The sequence below is a fragment of the Anolis carolinensis genome, unplaced genomic scaffold (assembly GCF_035594765.1).
Source record: "Anolis carolinensis isolate JA03-04 unplaced genomic scaffold, rAnoCar3.1.pri scaffold_11, whole genome shotgun sequence".
Classification (NCBI taxonomy): Eukaryota; Metazoa; Chordata; class Lepidosauria; order Squamata; family Dactyloidae; genus Anolis; species Anolis carolinensis.
In genome coordinates this window covers 6,342,833-6,364,769 of record NW_026943822.1, presented here as the reverse complement: position 1 = coordinate 6,364,769, position 21,937 = coordinate 6,342,833, and the positions used below count along the sequence as shown (strand labels likewise).

At 41.9% G+C, this 21,937-nt stretch overlaps 1 protein-coding gene across 4 annotated transcripts in view; it reads left to right on the top strand.

The window, feature by feature from the left end:
• polg (DNA polymerase gamma, catalytic subunit) overlaps positions 1-21,937 on the top strand; it is a 45,203-nt gene that overhangs the window by 15,270 nt on the left and 7,996 nt on the right. For all 4 annotated transcript variants that reach the window (XR_010000983.1, XM_008120173.3, XM_008120172.3 and 1 more), the window contains exons 10-19: positions 154-378; positions 1,140-1,260; positions 1,985-2,050; positions 3,476-3,580; positions 3,829-3,989; positions 7,052-7,105; positions 8,759-8,876; positions 13,839-13,974; positions 19,433-19,679; positions 21,555-21,677. Coding sequence is in view for 3 of the 4 variants with exons in the window: in XM_008120173.3 (XP_008118380.1) it covers positions 154-378; positions 1,140-1,260; positions 1,985-2,050; positions 3,476-3,580; positions 3,829-3,989; positions 7,052-7,105; positions 8,759-8,876; positions 13,839-13,974; positions 19,433-19,679; positions 21,555-21,677 (1,356 nt within the window). In the remaining variant the exon portion in view is untranslated. The remainder of the gene's footprint in view (positions 1-153; positions 379-1,139; positions 1,261-1,984; positions 2,051-3,475; positions 3,581-3,828; positions 3,990-7,051; positions 7,106-8,758; positions 8,877-13,838; positions 13,975-19,432; positions 19,680-21,554; positions 21,678-21,937) is intronic.

Genomic DNA, 21,937 nt, shown 5'->3' with positions numbered 1-21,937 from the left:
AATATTATTTTGTAATACAATATAATACTAATCATACAATATAATCATATTAATTATATATTACATGTAATATTATTTAATATAAATACAGTACGTTATTATTGTCTTAAAACATTTAAGGGCTTCTTTCCCTCTCCCCTCGCCCCAGCGTAGGTGGTACCGCAAATTGTGCCCGCGGCTGGATGCCCCCAGTTGGGTGCCGGGCCCCAGCCTGATCAGCCTCCAGATGAGAGTGACCCCAAAGCTCATGCGGCTCACCTGGGACGGCTTCCCATTGCATTACTCCGAGAAGTATGGCTGGGGCTACCTGGTGCCGGGGAGGAAGGACAACCTGGCTGAGCCTGGTCCAGGTGATCCGCTGCCTACCTGCCCTTTCAGGTGAGAAAAGGAAGAGCTTTTGCATCAGGCATTCCAGGAGGTGTTGTGGTTCAGTCTGATGATGAAGGGGGATTTGGGTTTCAGCAGGCTGACCAAGGAAATGTTGAAGGCTCTGAATTGTTAGAAAGGCCGCAGGCTAGCAGAGAAGCTGAAGTTAGTGATAAGGGTGACCTTTAACAGGAATTTGAACATCAACAAAATCCAGGTAGCTCTGGCAGCGAGCCAGAGGAGTCTTCCTTAGATGGAGATACAAGGTTAAGGTTAAGGGTTCATCGTCCCAGAGAATAGCTGGGAAACGTGTGGGAACTCAAGGACAGAGAAATGCTTTTTTAGCCTGTAAGCATGGTTAAATAGAGAGAAATGGAAAGACTTCAGACGAAGCAACATTGATTTTGGAAGCTTAACTCCTGCCTTGTCTCTGCTCATGGAAAAGGTTTCTTGTTTTTGTTCATGCTTAGTTTCTGGGTTTTGGATTTTATTTTGGAGTGCACGCTGCCTTGTTTTTCAGGACTGAGTTGCTATATTCTACAGAAACTTCAAACTATATTCTGCAGATTTCCTTTACAATTGGATTACTGCTTTCTTTATTGCTTTTTATTAGACTTTGCTGTCTTTTATCAATAAACTGTAAAAACCAAGTCTGCTTTGGTGGAGTGTGTGTTATAAGCAAGGTGAACCAGCGCTGAGGTGCAACAGGAGGCTTAAGAGTGAAATACCTCATATACAGTTTGGTTGCACGTTTCCCTTCTCCCTTTCTATAGGGTTATTGAGCATCTATATCGGGAGCATTGCAAGGAGAGAGGCAAAGAGGAGCCCATTTCACTGGACACCTCCCTTGAAGAAGAGCACATGTTAACAGAAAGCAGCACCATCTGGCAAAAGGTAAAGAGGTGCATCTCAGAACCAAGGGGTATAAAGCATAATTATTATTTTATACTATGTAACAAAAAAAAACAGTCTGCCTTTTAGTAGTCAATGTTTTTGTAGTCAATGTTTTTAATATATCGTGATATTTTGCTGCTAAATTCGTAAATACAGTAATTACTACATAGCATTACTGCGTAATGAACTACTTTTTCTGTCAAATTTGTTGTATAACATGATGTTTTGGTGCTTAATTTGTAAAATCATAACCTAATTTGATGTTTAAAAGGCTTTTCCTTAATCCCTCCTTATTATCCAACATATTTGCTTATCCAGCATTCTGCCGGCCTGTTTATGTTGGATAAGTGAGACTCTACTGTACTTGTACTCTCTATTTCTGTACAGTCTGACTGTTGCTCGGTGTTGTTTAAAATTTATATGTTTAATAATATAATAATAATAATAATACGTGCTATAGATAGATAAAGTTTTTGCAGTTTAATAAATGTTTCCCTTTTTGCGATAGAGCCAATTAGGAAATGACATTGATAACCTGGGAAAAAAAATCATGTTACATAGTGCTATCAGTGCTATCTTTCTATATGCAAGGAGTCTCCCATATGCAGTTGAATGTTCAGTGACACCTTGTCTTGGTCTTACAGAGAATTATGAACATATTATGAAGATTCAGAGAGGAAAAAGGGGCAGGGAATGTTCACATTGCCTCTTTCTGTTTTTTCAGGTTGAAGAACTCAGCCGGATGGAGATGGAGATGGATGTCGATCCCATGAGCAATCAGTTGAGGCAGGTAATGGCAGACCCCACCAAATGGGAACAAATCAGCACTTGGCATGTGTCATTCCGATCTGTGAAACCGGGATTTGGGATCCTGGGTAAAGATTTGGAATGTAGATAACAAAAACAGCTTTCCCCAAATATTTTCTCCATTCCGGAACGGACCGTGGGAGATTTGGGCATTCCATCAGTAGCTGCAGAACCTTGTGAGGGGCATACTTTGAACAGGACATATACTGAACATAGATATTTAAAAACTAATAAGAGACCTGTCTCTTCCAGCCAGCTTTAAGCATGAATGTTAAACGTGTGTCTTGTGTTTAATCTCTTTTCTGTGTATTTTAATATGTATTTTATAGAAATATTTATTTCCCATACTTACACCCTGCCATTCCCAACCTGAAGGGGACTATGTGTATTTATGGAATGTTGACGTGTTTTAATTATGCTGTAACCCGCCTCAAGCCATAAGGAGAGGGAGGTGGGTAAGAAATATAATAATAATAATAATAATAATAATAATAATAATAATACAGTAGAGTCTCACTTATCCAACGTTCTGGATTATCCAATGCATTTTTGTAGTCAATGTTTTCAATACACCGTGATATTTTGGTACTAAATTAGTAAATACAGTAATTACTATGTAGCATTACTGCGTATTGAACTACTTTTTCTGTTAAATTTGTTGTTTAACATGATGTTTTGGTGCTTATTTTGTAAAATCATAATGTAATTTGATGTTTAATAGACTTTTCCTTAATCTCTCCTTATTATCCAACATATTCGCTTATCCAACGTTCTGCCGGCCCGTTTATGTTGGATAAGTGAGACTCTACTGTAATAATAATAATAATAATAATAATAATAATAATAATAATAAATCCAGCATATCTATCTTGTTTGCTGTGTCATAATAAAATAATTCTTCAATTTCCAATCAGCCTTCATTGGCATATATGTATATCAAGACAGTGTAAAATGCAGAGTATATTATACAACAGAAAAACGATAGAAAAACTTTGTAAAACATTCAATTTGTAGACTTTGTTTAGATACCTTGCCACTATTAATGATAATAATAATAATAATAATAATAATAATAATAATACACCAGCGTAGTGATCTTATTAACTGTGTACTCATCTTGTTGTGTATCAATAATATACTGCCTGGAGCAGATGACAAGGATATTCTCCTCTCAGATACCTTTTGGGAATAGCTTCTATATACCGTAGGCTGTATTTCAGAGGAAGGAACTGGAGAAGTTACATCATGAAGATTCCACGTCTAAGAAAAACCCTTGGCATTGCCATAAGTCAAGGCGCTGGCACACTTTCACCTTATTCAAGTTTTAGAGTTTGCTGCTGTGCAAGCGAGACACTATATGACATCCCAGGTTGTCTTCTTTTTTGCATTCTTGCCTGATGTCCGACAGGATGAGATGGGATTTGCTCAGAGCCATCCTGAATATCACCACGGCAATGGACCTTATAATGAGGTCAATATACCAGGATGCTGGTTTTTCAGACTGCCTCACAAGGTATGTGCAAACTTCCCAGGTGTCTCTTGTATAGCATGGGCTGTTTATTCTTGAAGACACACAGACAAACACATACACAGTGACAGAAATTGAGAGCTATAGAGCACTCCACTGTATTTTTTGGACATTTGTGTCTGGGGAAAAATTGTTTAGCCTGGAGGAATTGGGGGCAAGAGGCCTGGCATGCATGTTCTGCACCCCTGCTCTGTGTACCAGAGTGCAAGTGTTCTCTTTTCTGCTGTTGGAAGGACGGGAGCGACAATAACGTTGGAAGCCCTTTTGCCAAGGATTTCTTGTCCAAGATGGAGGATGGCACCTTGAAAGCTGGCATTGGAGCCACGGATGGGACGCAGGCTCTTGAAATCAACAAGAAGATCTCCTTTTGGAGAAATGCCCATAAGCGAATCAGGTGAGCAGCAGGGCTCTTGAACTCAATCACAGGCAATGCGTGGCTCCACGGTGTCTCCCCCAGTGATTCTGCCCCCTTTCCCTCCCCATTCTCCCTTTTCCCACAGCTCATTTAACTTCTCATGGTTGGACCCTATCTTGGTGAGAATGAGAAGACTTGACGTCATAAGTGATCTCTGTATTGGTCACTGAAGACTACAGCTTGCTTACCTAAGCTGTTGTATAGCCCTGCTTTATTTCTAGCAGTGGTTCTCAACCTATGGGCCGCGAAAACAAAAATCTGGTCTGCAAACTTCTTTCCTCTTTATTTGTTATGAACCTCAAGGGTTTCTGTTCTTTTTGATGCAGAGTGTTTAGGCCAGGGGTCCCCAAACTAAGGCCCGGGGGCCAGATGCGGCCCATCGAAGCCATTTATCCGGCCCCCACGGCACAAGGGCAGAAGGGGGTTGGTCTAAATGACCCAAGGGGTCTCTTACAACCTTATTATTATTATTATTATTATTATTATTATTATTATTATTATTAACATTGAGGCTGGGTGGCCATCTGTCAGGGGTGCTTTGCTTGTGCTTTCGGTGCACAAAGGCAGAAGGGGATTGGACTCAATGGCCCAAGGGTCTATTATTATTATTATTATTATTATTATTATTATTGATATTGAGGCTGGGTGGCCATCTGTCAGGGGTGCTTGGCTTGTGCTTTTGGAGCACAAAGGCAGAAGGATATTGGACTTAATGGCCCAAGGGGTCTCTTCCAACCCTCTTTATTATTATTATTATTATTATTATTATTATTATTATTATTATTAATTATTGCTCGGTGGCCAACCCTCATTATTATTATTATTATTATTATTAACATTGAGACTGGGAGGCCATCTTTCAGGGGTGCTTTGCTTGTGCTTTCGGTGCACAAAGGCAGAAGGGGGTTGACTAGATGGCCCAAGGGGTCTCTTCCAACCTTCTTTATTGTTGTTGTTGTTGTTATTATTGCTCGGTGGCCAACTATAGTCTGGCCCTCCACAGTCCAAAGGATTGTGAACTGGCGCCCTGTTTAAAAAGTTTGGGGACCCCTGGTTTAGGCAATAGTGGTGGCACTTTCAGAGATCCAGTTTGGTTTTAATAATAATAATAATAATAATAAGAAGAAGAAGAAGAAGAAGAAGAAGAAGAAGTTTATTTATATCCTGCCTCCATCTCCCCCGAAGGGGACTCGGGGCGGCTTACAGCAAAATCAGATACAAAACAATGATAAAATAAAATATGAAACATCAAAGAACAATAATAAAAACCAATAATAATATATACACAGCAGCCAAAAAAACACAACGCGGTATTAAAACATCGAATTAAAAACAATGAGGTTGCAATAGCGGATAAGCAAGGTGCACATTATGAGTTACAAATTTTAAATAGATAAAGTGCAATAGATTCATTTAAGATCACATTGGGTAGAGAGGAGCCCTGAATTAACATTTTTCATGTAATATTTATTGATAATTACAGCAGAAGCATATCAAAATCACATCAAGAGCGAGCTCTCATGCACACGGACATCCATACCTCCATACTCACACACACATTCTCCATCTCAGGCTGTATGACTTATGGGGTACCACCTGCACACTTTATTGTCCATTGTTATTTTGGATACGCCTTACTGAACCCTCATTTCGTCTTGCCAGGTTGCATACGCCTTGTTGAGTCCTCGCTTCACCTGCCAAGTCCGTCTCATATCATTCTTTGCGCAGTGTTCATTTTCAGGCCTGCTTCTTCACAAGCACCCACACAAACACTCCAATTTCTTACATATTTATTTTATTTCTGCTCCTTTCTGTAGAGCTAACCATTGCATTGGAGATACCATATCAGCTCTAGATTATGGAATGTGGCTTTCTGTGGGCGTGCAGCTGGCAACTACTTGGTGGCTGTAATGAACTCAGGCAGAGGGGAATCTTTTTTCCCTTTCTTTTTCTTATTCACTTTAGATGGTAGCGTAACTTAGTTTAGAATATGTGTGACAGAGGCTTGGATGTTGAAAGAAAAATAACAAGTTTATTTCAGGCACAGAGCTTAGTGGTTACAAGGTTGCTTCTCAGAGTTACACTTTCTTCAACAGTTGCAAATATAACCTATGATGAATCCACTCTCAAAATACTTTCTCCTTTCCCTGAGCAGTCTAAACCTTTTTCTTCTCTTACAACCAAAGCTATCAACTGATCACTTCGGATCTAACTGGGATTGCTTCCCCTTACCACTCAGACTCTACGAATAATCTCAAACAAGTCACTTGACTTGCTTAATATGACACAACTAGAGATCTGAGCTTCCCTGGTTTCCCTAACCTGGAACCAGTGTCTTCCCTGTGACTCAGATCACAGACTAAACTGTTTTTTAAAACATTCCCTCCTTTTCCTCCAAACGGCGGTTGGCTCCGTTACTATGGCAACCTGCCTCAGAATGCTGAGCTGGCTACCATCCTCCACGCACTGGTAACTAATACTTACCCTTTTAAACATAGTTAAACATGACTTTTAAAACGAAATTAAACATGACATCTATAAATCAAAATAAAAACACACTTCTTTACAGTGGCATATGCATCGGAGATTAGAGCTGATGTGGTCAAGCCAAGGCAATGTTCTGAATCAGCACCCCAAATAACCAAATCTAAAGTTGACCAAAAACTGATTCGTAACCCTTTTGGTACCAATATTGGAGAATGGTTCCTGGCCAAAGTGGTTCCTGGTCAAAAAAAAAGGTTGGGGGCCTCTGATTGATAGTGATACTCTTGCCCAGTTCCTCAGTTTGCAGAGAACTCAAGGAAGATGATTTTGTGCTAGAGATGTGGTATAATAAACAAGAGTAGTTCGTATTGTCAGATTTCATTACTGACTTCTGGAAGTCCTGAATTAATTGCCGTTGTGAGTTCTTTTCTGTGGCTTTCTAGATTTAATAAGCTCATAAAGAAGACACGAGTGATACAAAAAGGAATTCTGGGCCTTCTTTCACTTTTCAATGCAAATTTGCTTTGATCCTTCGTTCCCATTAATTGTCCCCTCAGTTTCCAGATGGTGGTGTGGTTGAAGAAGGGGGAGCTTCCTCGATCAGTGACCAGGTATTTATATTGAGATGTTCTCCATATTAATCTTTACCTCGGTATTCTCTAATATTTAAACTCTACACACGTTACTAAAATGATTCACACCACTATATGAGAAAGATGACTACCTACAGATGGCCCTCTTGTTGATTTATAGTACACTTTTTCATTAGTGATGGTCCTAGACAGATAGGTGGGTAGGTAGACAAGTACAAGGGTTGAATGAAAAGCAATGCCTCCACCTTCGTAACTCCTCAACAGATGGCAGTCCTGGTCTGCGGCAGGTACTAGTTTGTTCAGTAGACTCTCCTCTACAGTTCCATTTGGTGTGAAGCCTTAATATTGAACGATTGTGTTGTTAAAGTACGAAGTATGGAACCCTGCACAGACGTTCTGTCAATGCGACTTAAGCAACGTGCAGTCACTGAATTCTTGGCAGCAGAAGGTGTCACCCCAAAGGAGATTCATCAGAGAATGCAAGCTGTTTATGGGGATTGTGTTGATGTGAGTACTGTGCATCGTTGGGTGAGTAAGTTTAAAGATGTTGAGGTGGGAACATCTGACTTGCGTGACAAACAAAGAGTTGGAAGTCCTGTGACAGCAACCCCCGAGTTTCACAAGCAAAAGGTTGACAGATTTATTCAGGACGATCATCATATCACTCAGAGAGAAATTTCAAGCAAAATTGGCATTTCACAAGAACGTGTAGATCACATTATTGCTTTTCTTGGCTACTGGAAGAACTATGCACGATGGGTACCTAGGATGCTGAGGCCTGAAATGAAAAAGCACAGACTTGAAATTTTCCAGGAACTCCTCTCGCGTTACGAGAATGAAGGTGATGCCTGTCTCCTTTGAGGTGACACTTTTTGCTATCAAAAATTCAATGACTGCACGTTGCTTAAGTCGCATTGACCGACCATCTGCGCAGGGTTCCATACTTCTCACTTTAACAACACAACCGTTCAATGCTAAGGCTTCCCGCCAAATGGAACTGTAAAGGAGAGTCTACTGAACAAGCCAGGACCTGCCGCAGACCAGGACTGCCATCTGTTGAGTTACGAAGGTGGAGGCATTACTTTTCATTCAACCCTCATAGATAGTTACATAGGGCGAGAATTCTAGGTTTTGGATATTATTGCTGAAGAAATTTAAAAAGACAGCAATTCCACCCTCCGTTGAAATAAGGGAAAAAATCTATCAAGTTAGTCAGCTTACATCCTGCTAACATTTTGCTAAGAAAACAAGTTTTTTCCTCCTTTGCAAAGAATTATGGCAGCAGAAATAAAAATCAAGGTAAATATGGGCACCTGTCCATGACTGGATTGGAGAATGTCTCTCCAGGGTCATTAGATAAAAGTGGTGGCTTCGGAGAGAACAGAAGTGTTTCCCCATGGAAATTATTATAAGAAAGGTTGCCTCAGTTCGTTAGGTGGTGAGCCACGTAAAAAGCTGGCCTTGGAATTGGCCAAAGAAATAATGTTCAAATTAGAGAATGCAAAGAACTAATGAACGTGGGCCGAGCTCTCCAGAAAGATCGGCCTTTCAGCAGATCTAGATTTTACATCATGTGTCAGTTTAGTTTCAGCCACAGTTATCCATTGTTGAAGCCCGTGCTTGGATTTGTGCCGCCCTTTGAAATAGAACCCCATGTTGCACTATTTCTAGGCACCCAGACTATGATGAAGAAAGCCGCTATGGAGCCATCTTGCCACAGGTGATCACTGCGGGGACCGTCACGCGTCGTGCCGTAGAACCTACCTGGCTGACTGCTAGCAATGCCAGGGTATGTATACTCGTGGTGGTGGTGGATAAGAGAGGAGAAACAGCGTTACGTATGAGGACTGTCCACAGTGACATATGGAACTGAAATGTCTTCTTGTTAAACCATAGATAATGTCTTTTTAAAACATCTGGGAGTTTAAAACAACTGATAAAATGGGGTACGAGAGTCCATTTATAACACTACTAACTATGCCCGGCCACGCGTTGCTGTGGCATTGTCTGGTGGTGTTGGTGAGAACTTGTTGAGGTAGTGGTGGTATTGAATGTCAGTTGTATGGTTGTCTTTATGTTTAGTATGCATTTGGTTGTTAGTGTACTGTGAAAGTGGTGAGGGTAGAGGGGGTCTATGTCCCTGTGTAGTATTGTATAGTATTTATACGTTGTCCATGTGTTGGGAATGCTTGGATTGTGTCCTGCTGCATAGTAGAAAGGGTTGGGCTGGATGGCCCTTAGGGGTCTCTCCAAACTCTTGTGCCTGTCCCCTGGGCTGAGTGCGTTGCTAGGAGACCAAGTGGGCGGAGCTTAGCCCTCTAACTGGCAGCAATTGGATAAAAACAATTATTCCGCTCCCTCTAATTAGGACTTTATTTTTCTTTTCTTTTGTTGTATCAACCTAGAGCCGTGGATGGGTTGTGTTGTCAAATTTCGAGGTTGGGGGGCCTGTAGTTTTGTTGTTTTGTCTGCTGCCCTGATGCCATCACTCTTTTATATATATAGACTAGCTGTGCCCGGCCACGCGTTGCTGTGGCGAAGTCTGGTGGTATGGGAAATAAAGTATTGAGGAATTGGTGGTAGTTAAGGTAAAGGGTAAAGGTTTTCCCCTGACATTAAGTCCAGTCGTGTCTGACTCTGGGGGTTGGTGCTCATCTCCATTTCTAAGCCGAAGAGCCGGCGTTGTCCGTAGACTCCTCCAAGGTCATGTGGTCAGCATGACTGCATGGAGCGTCGTTACCTTCCCGCCGCAGAGGCACCTATTCATCTACTCTCATTTGTATGTTTTCAAACTTCTGGGATGGGAGAAGGTGGGGCTAATAGTGGAGGCTGTGTTCATCTGGGACCTTTGGGTGCAGAAGTTCAGCAGCTCAGCGGTTTAACACGCTGCGCAATCAGGAGACATTATTTTCTCAAGGTTGTGAATATACAATATTTCTGATTGTTTTTTGTCTGTTGGAGGGAAGTATGAATGTTGGAATTAGGGAAAATGATTAGCATGTAATGGACTTGCAGCTTTAAAGCCTGGCTGTTTTCTGGCTGAGTGAATTTTTTGTTGGGAGGTGTTAGCTGGCCCTGATTGTTTCCTGACTGGAATTCTCTTGTTTTGAGAGTGGTGTTGTTTGCGATATTTTATGTGCTTCTATTGTGTGTGGGTCTCAGAAAAGAGAGGATTTGCCAGACTTTGATGATGGGAATACTTTGTTGGGAGGTGTTAGCTGGCCCTGATTGTTTCCTGTGTGGAATGGCCCTGTTTTCAGATTGTTGTTCTTTATGTAGTGTTTTGATTTTAGAGATTGTATTGTTCTGTTTTATTATAGCAGAGTAATTTTTATATATTGATTTTATTGTTTTTGAATACTTGGAGCCAGATCGTATTCATTTTTACGGTTCACAGCAGCATAATAATAATAATAATAATAATAATAATAATAATAATAATAATAATAATAATAATGAGTCTGGTAATACACACTGCTTCACTGCATTGTGAGCTTCCTTTCTGGAAGAATCCTTTCTTGGGAGGTGTTAGCTGGCTGTGATAGTTTGTTTTGTGGCATTCCCAATTTTCCTGATTTCAGAGTGTTATAAAAATAATAAGTTAGTATTATTAGTTATTATTATATTGTTGAATGATTATCAATGTTCTAATAATTATTATTCCATTTGTGAATGATTATCACTGTAATAATAATAATAATAATTTACTCTTATTTTGAATTGTTAATACATTATTGGATGATTATCAGTGTTATAATAATTATTATTATGACAGCCTTGAATGTTTATTATAGTTGTAATAATAATAACTTGTTATGATTAGTTATTACTGCATTGTTGAATGATTATTACTGTTATAATAACAATAATAAATTACTATTATTATTGGTTATTATTACATTCTTAAATGATGACCAGTTATTATTATATTAATAATAATTATTACTGACAGGGAAGGGAAAGGTGAGGGCAATAGGGCTTGAGAGGGAAAAAAGGGGGGCTGCTGAGGCATTGGAGGGGTTGTCATTTGTGGGTGACAACAACAACAACCACAATAACAACAGAAAAGGGGGTGCTCAGCCTGGGCCAACTTGGGCCTTCCCTTGAGTTGTTTTGGGTGCCAACTTCCACCCTTCCTGGAGACTCTTTACTCCCCCCCCCCCCCCCGTCAGCCGTTTAACTGGGTGAGGGGGAAAAGGAAGGGGCCTGAGGGCAGGAAGGGCGGGGGTTGGCGCCCAAAACAACTGGAGGGGAGGCCCAGGCCTGCTGGAGGGCCATGCCCTCCTCTTCCCCCCTCACCTTGAAGTTTTCAAAGAACCGGGGAAGAAGTCCTTGAGGCGGAGCAGGGTGTAGACGGCGCTGCGGAGGGCCCAATAGGAGGAAGGCCGAGGCCGGGAAGAGGAGAGAGGGTGAGGCGGGGGGGGGGGGGGTCCGCAGGGCCTTCCTGGCGCTGAGGGGAGGGGAGAGGGGCGGGAGGAGGGGGCCTGCTCGGTGACCCTCCATGGGCCCTGAGGGGGGAGGAGATTGAGGGGGAGAGGGCAGAGGAATCCGCCCTCCTGCCTTCCTTCCTTCCTTCAGCCCAGGCCCAGCTCTGAGGCGAGGTGTTTGGGAGGCCTCCTGGGCTAAGGATGATGTGTGTGTGTGTGCGCGCGCGGGAAGGGAGGAGAGGGTGGTGTGCGCGCAGGCGCAGATCGCCTGTTGCGGTTTTTGGGCTTTTGTTGGCCCTGTGATTTTGTTTGGCATCTAATTGTGCTGTATCTTACTGGAGCCGTGGATGATGGGTTATGTGGCCAAATTTCAAGGTTGGAGGGCCTTTACTTTTGTTGTTTTGTGCATCGCCCTGATGCCATTACTCTTTTATATATATAGATGTAACAAAATTTGAATTTATTTATTTACAGTATTTATATTCCGCCCTTCCTTCTCACTCTGGGCGGATTACAATGCACATATACCTGTCAAATATTCACTGTCATTACTGGACATACAACAGACAATAGAGGCCATTTAACATTTTCCGGCTTCATGAGAGTATGCTTAATTCTGGCCATGGGGGAGCTGCCGCTTCCTCATCCACTGTGACACCGAGTTCTTTTTGATGGTGTTACAGTAGAGTCTCACTTATCCAACATTCTGGTTTATCCAACGCGGTCTGCCTCCCACCCGGATCCACTGCTCTTTCTCTAAGCAGCAAGGACTGAACGTTTTACCGATTTAATTTTCAACAATGTTGTTACTGTAAGTTCATTTTATGCAATTCTATCTTTATTTGTAGTCAATTTCTTAGTAGCCGATGTTTTTATAGTCAATGTTTTCAATACATTGTGATGTTTTGGTACTAAATTCGTAAATACAGTAATTACTACATAACGTTACTGTGTATTGAACTGTTTTTTCTGTCAATTTGTTGTAAAACATGCTTTGGTGTATAATTTATAAAATCATAACATAATTTGATGTTTAATAGGCTTTTTCTTGATCCCTCCTTATTATCCAACATTTTCACTTATCCAATGTTCTGTCGGCCCGTTTATGTTGGATAAGTGAGACTCTACTATACTTCCTCATTGCTGTTTGCACACCGACAGTTTTATGGTGTCGTAAATTAAGTTAAATTAGCCTCCCCGCATTAAGCAGTACTTAGATTTTCTATTCACAGTTGCAACTGTTTTCCAGCTGCAAGCTGGCTATAAACAGTGGGAGCTTAATCCCGACTCGGGCTTCGAACCAATGACCTTTTGGTCAGCAGTGATTTATTGCTGTTGGCTACTAACCGGCTGCGGCACAGCCCGGCCTTGGTTCCTTGTTACTTCCTATTTGATTGTGCAGTAATTACTTTGAAAGTAGTTGTTCTCCTCCAGAAACTTTGTTTTGTGTCTGCCACAAACTAGGTTGAACTGGTTGAGGCCTGATGAGATAATTCATTGAAAAACGATCGCAAAATGTGCTGCAGGATAATGTCTCTCTCACAACAGTTTAATAAACCTTTTCCGTGGTTTTAATGATAGAACCAATTAGGAAATGACACTGATAACCCAGAAATAAAAACCGTGTTACGTAGTGTAATCATGGTGGTTAAATAAAATGTCATATTCTAGAAGTTCATCTTGCTATTGGTTGCATGTAAAGTAGTAAAGTAGAAAGAGTATTTTCAGTTGTCGAAGACTTTCAGTATTTTCGATTATTTCCCCTGTTCAAAATTTGGGTTTTTCCAACACCACGGGAAGAATAATGTGCACCTTGCTTATCCGCTATTGCAACCTCATTGTTTTTAATTCGATGTTTTAATACCGTGTTGTGTTTTTTCGGCTGCTGTGTATATATTATTATTGGTTTTTATTATTGTTCTTTGATGTTTCATATTTTATTTTATCATTGTTTTGTATCTGATTTTGCTGTAAGCTGCCCCGAGTCCCCTTCGGGGGGGATGGAGGTGGGATATAAATAAACTTATTATTATTATTATTATTATTATTATTATTATTATTAATAATAATAATAATAATAAGGCATGAGTGAGATTTTGGCACAGTTTGCACCCAGAATCCAAATGTCCTGAAGCATTCAGGGAATTATCCTGCTCAAAAACCATACTTATGTTTGTCAACAGAATGTTCTGAGATGTTTGAATAGCAGCAGAGTGCCTCAACAGGAATACTGATTTTCTCCGTAAGCAGGGAGAAAACCACATAATTGGAATAGGAGGGAATAGTGTTAAGTGTGTCTAACGGAAAGGGCTGTGGTCTCCTAGGCCGACCGTGTGGGCAGCGAGCTGAAGGCCATGGTCCAGGCCCCCCCTGGCTACCACTTGGTTGGAGCGGATGTGGATTCCCAGGAGCTCTGGATAGCGGCGGTCTTGGGGGAAGCCCATTTTGCTGGCCTGCACGGTGAGTGCCGGGACTCCCCTGTCACCTTAGTGCAGGCATGGGCCAACCAACCTTTCCCATGGTCTTTTGGACTTCAGCTCTCACCATTTCTAATAGGCGGTAGGATGTTGGGAATTGTGGGAGTTGAACTACGAAGGACCGAAGTTTGTTAACAAATAGTAGAAGTAGTTGTCACAAGACAACTGAGCAATTACAACAGTATCATCCTTATAAAAGGCCTTGCATGCAAACTCCGGGGTGGGGGGTGGGGGGAATAATCTGAACTGTTGGTTTTTAAAATATATTTTTAATTGAAGTTTTACCTTATAAGATAGAGTAAATTAACATCGAAAGAGTGAGAACATTTGATTGTATAGAAAGTAGGAAAACTGAGATTAAAAAAAGGATCAAAAAGGGAGAGAGAGAAAAAAAAACCAAAAACAGAGCTAAAGTGTCCATATTTATATACAGTAGAGTCTCACTTATCCAAGCCTTGCTTATCCAAGCCTCTGGATAATTCATTTTTGTAGTCAATGTTTTCAATATATCATGATATTTTGGTGCTAAATTCATAAATACAGTAATTACAACATAACATTACTGCACATTGAACTACTTTTTCTGTCAAATTTGTTGTATAACATGTTTTGGTGCTTAATTTGTAAGATCATAACCTAATTTGATGTTTAATAGACTTTTCCTTAATCCCTCCTTATTATCCAAGATATTCGCTTATCCAAGCTTCTGCCGGCCCGTTTAGCTTGGATAAGCGAGACTCTACTGTATATATTTAAAAAATCTGAACAAATGGTGATATAAAAATGCAAAAGTACTTGGCAAAGAAACACAGCAAAAAGCAAAAGCAAAAAGCATTAGCACTGGCATTAAACACTTGTGGAAAAATGATCCTGTTGCTTGTTTACATTTCCAGCAAGAGTCTGAATTGTTCATCGGTTCATCAGACATGCATATCTGCCCTTTGTTCTCATATGGTAAAGATAAATGTTTTCCCCTGACATGAAGTGTAGTCGTGTCCGACTCTGTCACGCCCAGGCAGCGGAGCACTAAGAACCAAACACGGAGACCAAATACAATCTAATATCTTTATTATAGAAATATTATAGTAGAATAAAAACAAGTAGAAAATGTAATCCAGCAATAGACCTTTCAGAGAAGGTCAAATATAGTCCAGAAATATATTGTCCAATATATAATATTAGAGTTCAAAGTTGTAATCCCAAAACCGAAACACACTCTACTTCCAGGCCGTAGAGTGGGGAAGCATCCAAAGTGTTTCTAAGGTTCAAAGTAAGTCCAAAGCAAGAACTGAAGACAAGGCTAGATACTTGAGACAAAATCCAAGGCTGGAAACATGACGAGATAGTTCATGAAAACTTGACAAGGCAAGGCAAGGATACTGGAGTTGCAGACTTAAAACGCAGTCCACATTAGGCTGGAACCGAAGTTAATCCTGAAGCTGATCTGTTGACTCCGCACGGATTTCTCGGTGCGGGGAACTTTTAAGGAAGACCTATCTTCTTGCAGAGCAGGTGTCCAGAGCTTCCTTTCCCAAGGGAAAGAGAAGCGAAACACATCTTCCTGCAGCTGCGATCCTCCCTGCAAATTCCCAGGAGAACTTAGCTAATTAACATTCTGCCTGGCTGCTAATCTAGCACTTTTTCTTGTTTGTTCTTTTTGACCCTGACTAGCAGCATAGGACTCTTTTCTCGGGAAGGGAGGAGAGGCGCTGGGAAAAACTTGTTAAAGGTCCATTTTAATGGGCTCTGGGCAAGAAGTGTCAACAACAGGAGGCATCTGGAAAGACTCCATCTCCTGCTCAGGCGGCAAAAACCCCATGTTGTCATCATTGTCCATGATGGCGCTAGGGTTAGAACTCTGAGGCCCATGAGACATCACAGACTCTCAGTTACCTTCCCACTGGAGCAGTACATATTGATCTACTCACATTGGCATGTTTTCAAACTGCTAGGTTGGCAGAAGCTGGAGCTAACAGTGGGAGCTCACCCTGTTCCCCGGATTCGAACCGCCAATCTTTTAGTCAGAAAGTTCAGCAGCTCAGCGGTTTAACCCGCTACGCCACCAGGTATCATTAAAAGGTCCAGTTGACTCAAGCTTATCTGTCCTGGGTGTAGAAGCTTTGTTATTGCTTTCTCCCAGCCAATTATTTTGGATAAATGATTTCCTCTAAAGCTTCTGTGTCACTCTGTAGCCCATAACACAACATGGCATGACTTCAAAGGAGCCATGACTGCAAGGCACTAGCACAGCAATGTTTGACTCATGGAGAACCAGCTTTCTGGATTGTGAAATTTCAGCTGATGCTTCTTTTAGGCAGAAGGGATGGACACTTTTTTTGTTGAAAAAAAGGTTGAAGCAGTGTGTGTTGACTGAATCTGGTCACCATAGAATCATAGAATCATAGAATAGTAGAGTTGGAAGAGACCACATGGGCCATCTAGTCCAACCCCCTGCTAAGAAGCAGGAAATCGCATTCAAAGCACCCCCGACAGATGGCCATCCAGCCTCTGCTTAAAAGCCTCCAAGGAAGGAGCCTCCACCATGGCCCCGGGGAGAGAGTTCCACTGTCGAACAGCCCTTCTCACAGTGAGGAAGTTCTTCCTGATGTTCAGGTGGAATCTCCTTTCCTGTAGTTTGAAGCCATTGTTCCGTGTCCTAGTCTGCAGGGCAGCAGAAAACAAGCTTGCTCCCTCTTCCCTATGACTTCCCCTCACATATTTGTACATGGCTATCATGTCTCCTCTCAGCCTTCTCTTCTGCAGGCTAAACATGCCCAGCTCTTTAAGCCGCTCCTCATAGGGCTTGTTCTCCAGACCCTTAATCATTTTAGTCGCCCTCCTCTGGACGCTTTCCAGCTTGTCAACGTCTCCCTTCAACTGTGGTGCCCAAAATTGGACACAGTATTCCAGGTGTGGTCTGACCAAGGCAGAATAGAGGGGAGCATAACTTCCCTGGATCTAGACGCTATTCCCCTATTGATGCAGGCCAGAATCCCATTGGCTTTTTTAGCAGCCGCATCACATTGTTGGCTCATGTTTAACTTGTTGTCCACGAGTACTCCAAGGTCTTTTTCGCACACACTGCTGTCAAGTCAGGCATCGTCCCCCATTCTGTATCTTTGATTTCCATTTTTTCTGCCAAAGTGAAGTATCTTGCATTTGTCCCTGTTGAACTTCATTTTGTTAGTTTTGGCCCATCTCTCTAGTCTGTCAAGATCGTTTTGAATTCTGCTCCTGTCTTCTGGAGTGTTAGCTATCCCTCCCAGTTTTGTGTCGTCTGCAAACTTGATCATCGTGCCTTCTAACCCTTCGTCTAAGTCGTTAATAAAGATGTTGAACAGAACCGGGCCCAGGACGGAGCCCTGCTTGTGGCACTCCACTCGTGACTTCTTTCCAAGATGAAGACGACGCATTGGTGAGAATCACCCTTTGGGTTCGTTCACTTAGCCAATTACAGATCCATCTAACCGTAGTTTTGTCTAGCCCACATTTTACTAGTTTGTTTGCCAGAAGGTCGTGGGGGACTTTGTCGAAGGCCTTACTGAAATCCAGGTACGCTACATCCACAGCATTCCCTGTATCGACCCAACTCGTAACTCTATCGAAAAAAGAGATCAGATTAGTCTGGCATGACTTGTTTTTGGTAAATCCGTGTTGACTATTAGCAATGACCGCATTTGTTTCTAAGTGTTCGCAGACCACTTCCTTAATGATCTTTTCCAGAATTTTGCCTGGTATTGATGTGAGGCTGACCGGACGGTAATTGTTTGGGTCGTTCTTTTTTCCCTTCTTGAAGATAGGGACCACATTCGCCCTCCTCCAATCTGCTGGGACTTCTCCCGTTCTCCAAGAACTCTCGAAGATAATTGCCAGTGGTTCTGAAATAACTTCCGCTAGTTCCTTCAGTACTCTTGGGTGTAGCTGATCTGGCCCTGGGGACTTGAATTCGTTTAGAGAGGCCAAGTGTTCCTGGACAACTTGTTTCCCTATTTGGGGTTGGATTTCCCCCAATCCTTCGTCCATTCCGTGTTGCTGAGGTTGAAGATGGCTTTCTTTTTGTGAGAAGACCGAGGCAAAGAAGGCATTAAGTAGTTCTGCCTTTTCCCTGTCCCCTGTCGCCATCACCCCATCTTCTCCTTGCAATGGCCCTATCGCCTCCTTTTTCTTCCTTTTTCTACCAACATAAGCAACCATGGTTGTGGTTTTCCTGCACTGCAGATCTACAGAGTCGGGCTGTGCAAAGCATCGGAGGTACGTTTCGTAATTCGGACATTTGTACGATTTGTTAATACAAATCTCCGAATTACTAACCGGAACGGGACCCTTCCAAAGCATTACAAAATGAAATAGAAGCCTCCAAAATGTTTCGGAGAGATTAGTCATGATTTGTTGTTTCGGAGCACTTCAAGCTGTTTTTTGAAAAAACCTTTTTAACATTCCTAAAAATCAGTAGATGAATGAATCATTCTGAAATTTTGCAGGATTGATTCTCTGCGGATGTTGTCTCCTTGTGCGGAAATTCAAGCAGACACTTCTTGTATTTATTTATTTTATTTACAGTATTTATATTCCGCCCTTCTTTATCACCCCGAAGGGGACTCAGGGCAGATCACATTATATACATATAAGGCAAACAGTCAATGCCCATATACACATAGAACCGAGACAGAGACAGACGCAGAGGCAATTTAACCTTCTCCTGAGGGGATGTTCGATTCCAGCCACAGGGGCAGCAGCTGCTTCATCATCCACTGTGACGGCACTTCCTCATTCCAATGTCGGCTGGATGATTTTTTTATGGAGTTGTAAATTAGTTAAATTAGCCTCCCCACTTTATAAGTGGTTCCTTAATTTCCTACTTGATAGATGCAACTATCTTTCGGGTTGCTAGGTCAGCAACGAGCAGGGGCTATTTATTTTATTTTTTAATTGACGGGTGCTCACCCTGCCATGGACTGGGCTCGAACTCATGACCTCATGGTCAGAGTGATTTATTGCAGCTGGCTGCTCACCAGCCTGCGCCACAGCCCGGCCCAAGTTTCAGTTTTTTTTTTTTAATTTAAGTTGTAGATTTTTAAAAAAATGTAATATTTTTAAAATCCAAAAAACCAGTGGATGAATGAAATGTTCTGAAACTAGGGAGGCTTATAGTCATAAATGTTGCCTACAGGTGTGCCAAATTTCATCCCAATAGCCCTAAAAATGACTGAGAAACAAGCCTCGAAATTCTCCCCATTGCCACCAATGAAAAAAAATCTTAACGAAACAATTACAAAGCTTCGGAGATTTGGATTATGAAATGAGACCCCTCTGGATATTTACGAAACAGAGTCACCCGAGTCTCTGAAATGAATTACCAAATGGATTTCAGCCGCTTCCCACACCTCTGCTGCAGAGATATACTCAGGCCTCTCCGTTGTTGTTTCCTCATTTGCTCCAAGGCTGCACCGCTTTTGGCTGGATGACTCTTCAGGGGAAGAAGAGCAGCGGCACAGACCTGCACAGCAAGACGGCCTCCACGGTGGGGATCAGCCGGGAGCACGCCAAAGTGTTCAACTACGGGCGCATCTATGGGGCCGGACAGCCCTTTGCGGAGCGCCTTCTCATGCAGTTCAACCACCGCCTTACCGAGCAGCAGGCCAGCGAGAAGGCGCGCCAAATGTACGCTGCCACAAAGGGGATCCGGAGGTAAGTCTTCCTCGGGAAGAGGGCTCATTATTTCTGGCTTGTAGGGAAAACATCCCCTTCCAAAAGCATGTTACTGTATTCACTTCACTTCACTTCACTTTATTTCTTAATTAGTCGCTCTTCACCAAAGTGCTCTGAGTGACTTACAATTTAAAATATCATTCCACAATATAAAAAACATTCAACATAAAAACATTCAACAGCGACTATTTGGCAAATTAGATCTGATTTACTTAAATGCACAACCAAACAGCCAAGTCTTGAGTGCTTTTCCAAAAGGTCACAACTCCGACTTTGCTCTAAGACAGAGGTCCTCAAACTTTCAAAGCAGAGGGCCAGTCCACAATCCTTCAGACTGTGGAGGGGCCGAATTATCATTTGGAGGGGAAAAAATGAACAAATTCCTATGCACACTGCACATGTCTTATTTGTAGTGCAAAACAACAACAACAACAATGAAAGAACATTACAATATTTTAAAATGAAAACAATTGTAACCAGCATAAACCTATCAGGATTTCAATGGGAAGTGTGGGCCTGCTTCTGGCCAATGAGATAGTCAAGTGAATTAGGATTGTTGTTGTGTGCCTTCAAGTCATTTCAGACTTTGGGCAAGCCTAAGTCTAAAATTATTTATTTATTCATTCATTTACTACATTTATTTATTACATTTATATCCCACCCTTCTCACCCTGAAGGGGACTCAGAGCAGCTATATGTACATACAATATATTATATTATTAGCATAGCACAATATTAGCATTATATATTGAATGATACCACTATACTGTAATGTTATATGTAATATATAACATATAATTAATATTATTATATGGTATTATTATTAATATTATATTATAATATAATATTATTATCAATATTATATGGAAATACAATATATTATTTAAAATGATTTAAAAATATTACATTACTGGCGGGGCCAGGTAAATGACCTTGGAGGACCGCATCCGGCCCCCGGGCCTTAGTTTGGGGACCCCTGCTCTAAGATATGGAGGCAATGAGTTCCACAGAATTGGAGCATCGGCCGAAAAGGCTCTGCGCCTTGTGGCTTCCAGGCGTACCTCCCTAGGGCCCGGGACGTATAGGAGATTTTCCTGGGAGGATTGAGGTGACCACTGATGGAAGAAAGGAATGAGGCGGTCCCTAAGATATAATGGTCCTTGGCCATTTCGAGCTCTAAATGTCAGGACCAGTATCTTGTAAGAGATCCAATGTTCTATTGGTAGTCAATGCAGTTGTTTCAGAATCGGTGTAATATGGGATCTTATAGATGATCCTGCTAGCAGCCTGGCCGCCGCATTTTGGACCATTCGGATCTTCTGGGTTTTTGTCTTCGGAAGGCCGGCGTATAAGGCGTTACAATAATCCAACCTAGTGGTGACTGTTGCATGGATTACTGTTGCCAATGCTTCTGTCGAAAGGTAGGATGCCAATTTCCTTGCCTGGCGAAGATGAAAAAAGGCCTGCTTGCTTATGGCAGTGATCTGGGCCTCCATTGTCAGCGATGAGTCCAACACAACCCCAAAGCTTTTAACAGTAGCAGACGGAACCAGAACTTCCCCATCGAAATCAGGCAGTGACTGGATTAACTCTGGTGGCTGGCCGGGCCAGAGTATCTCAGTTTTTGCGGGATTCACTTTTAGTCTACTTGCTCGCAGCCAACTCATCACTGCTTCCAAACACAGATTAAAGTTCTCAGGAATCGTGGTTGTCCCACAACTCATCCTAGGAAGCCAACTCTGAGCACTTTCCTATATTGTGTCTCTTGGCTCCAGTTTGTGCTGGGCAAATGGTTTTACCTTGAGGTTTTTGTTGCTCCTTCGGGACCCTTTCTTAAATGTCCCATTCATTTAGGTGCCACCTGTCTGAGGAAGGAGAATGGCTGGTGAAGGAGCTGGGCATCCCCGTGGACAGGGCAGAGAATGGCTCTGTGTCCCTGCAAGATGTGCGGAAGATACACAGAGAAGTGGGGAAACGGTAAGCAGAGGCGCCCCTTTTTCTCCTGGATTCTCCACTAGTTCTTTTACTGATAATATCTAGCGTGGGGACCCAGCGATGCCCGGGTTATTTGAAAAGGGCCCTGTTTGTTTTTGAATGTGTGGTCATATCATTTTCGTCATACGTTACACTATGTCTTAGAAAAGAACTCCGTCTTTGCTTTTGTCTTTTATGAATACTCCCATTAGAAAATAGGAGCATTCAAGGATGTGGGTGAACTACAATTCCCAAAAATCTTG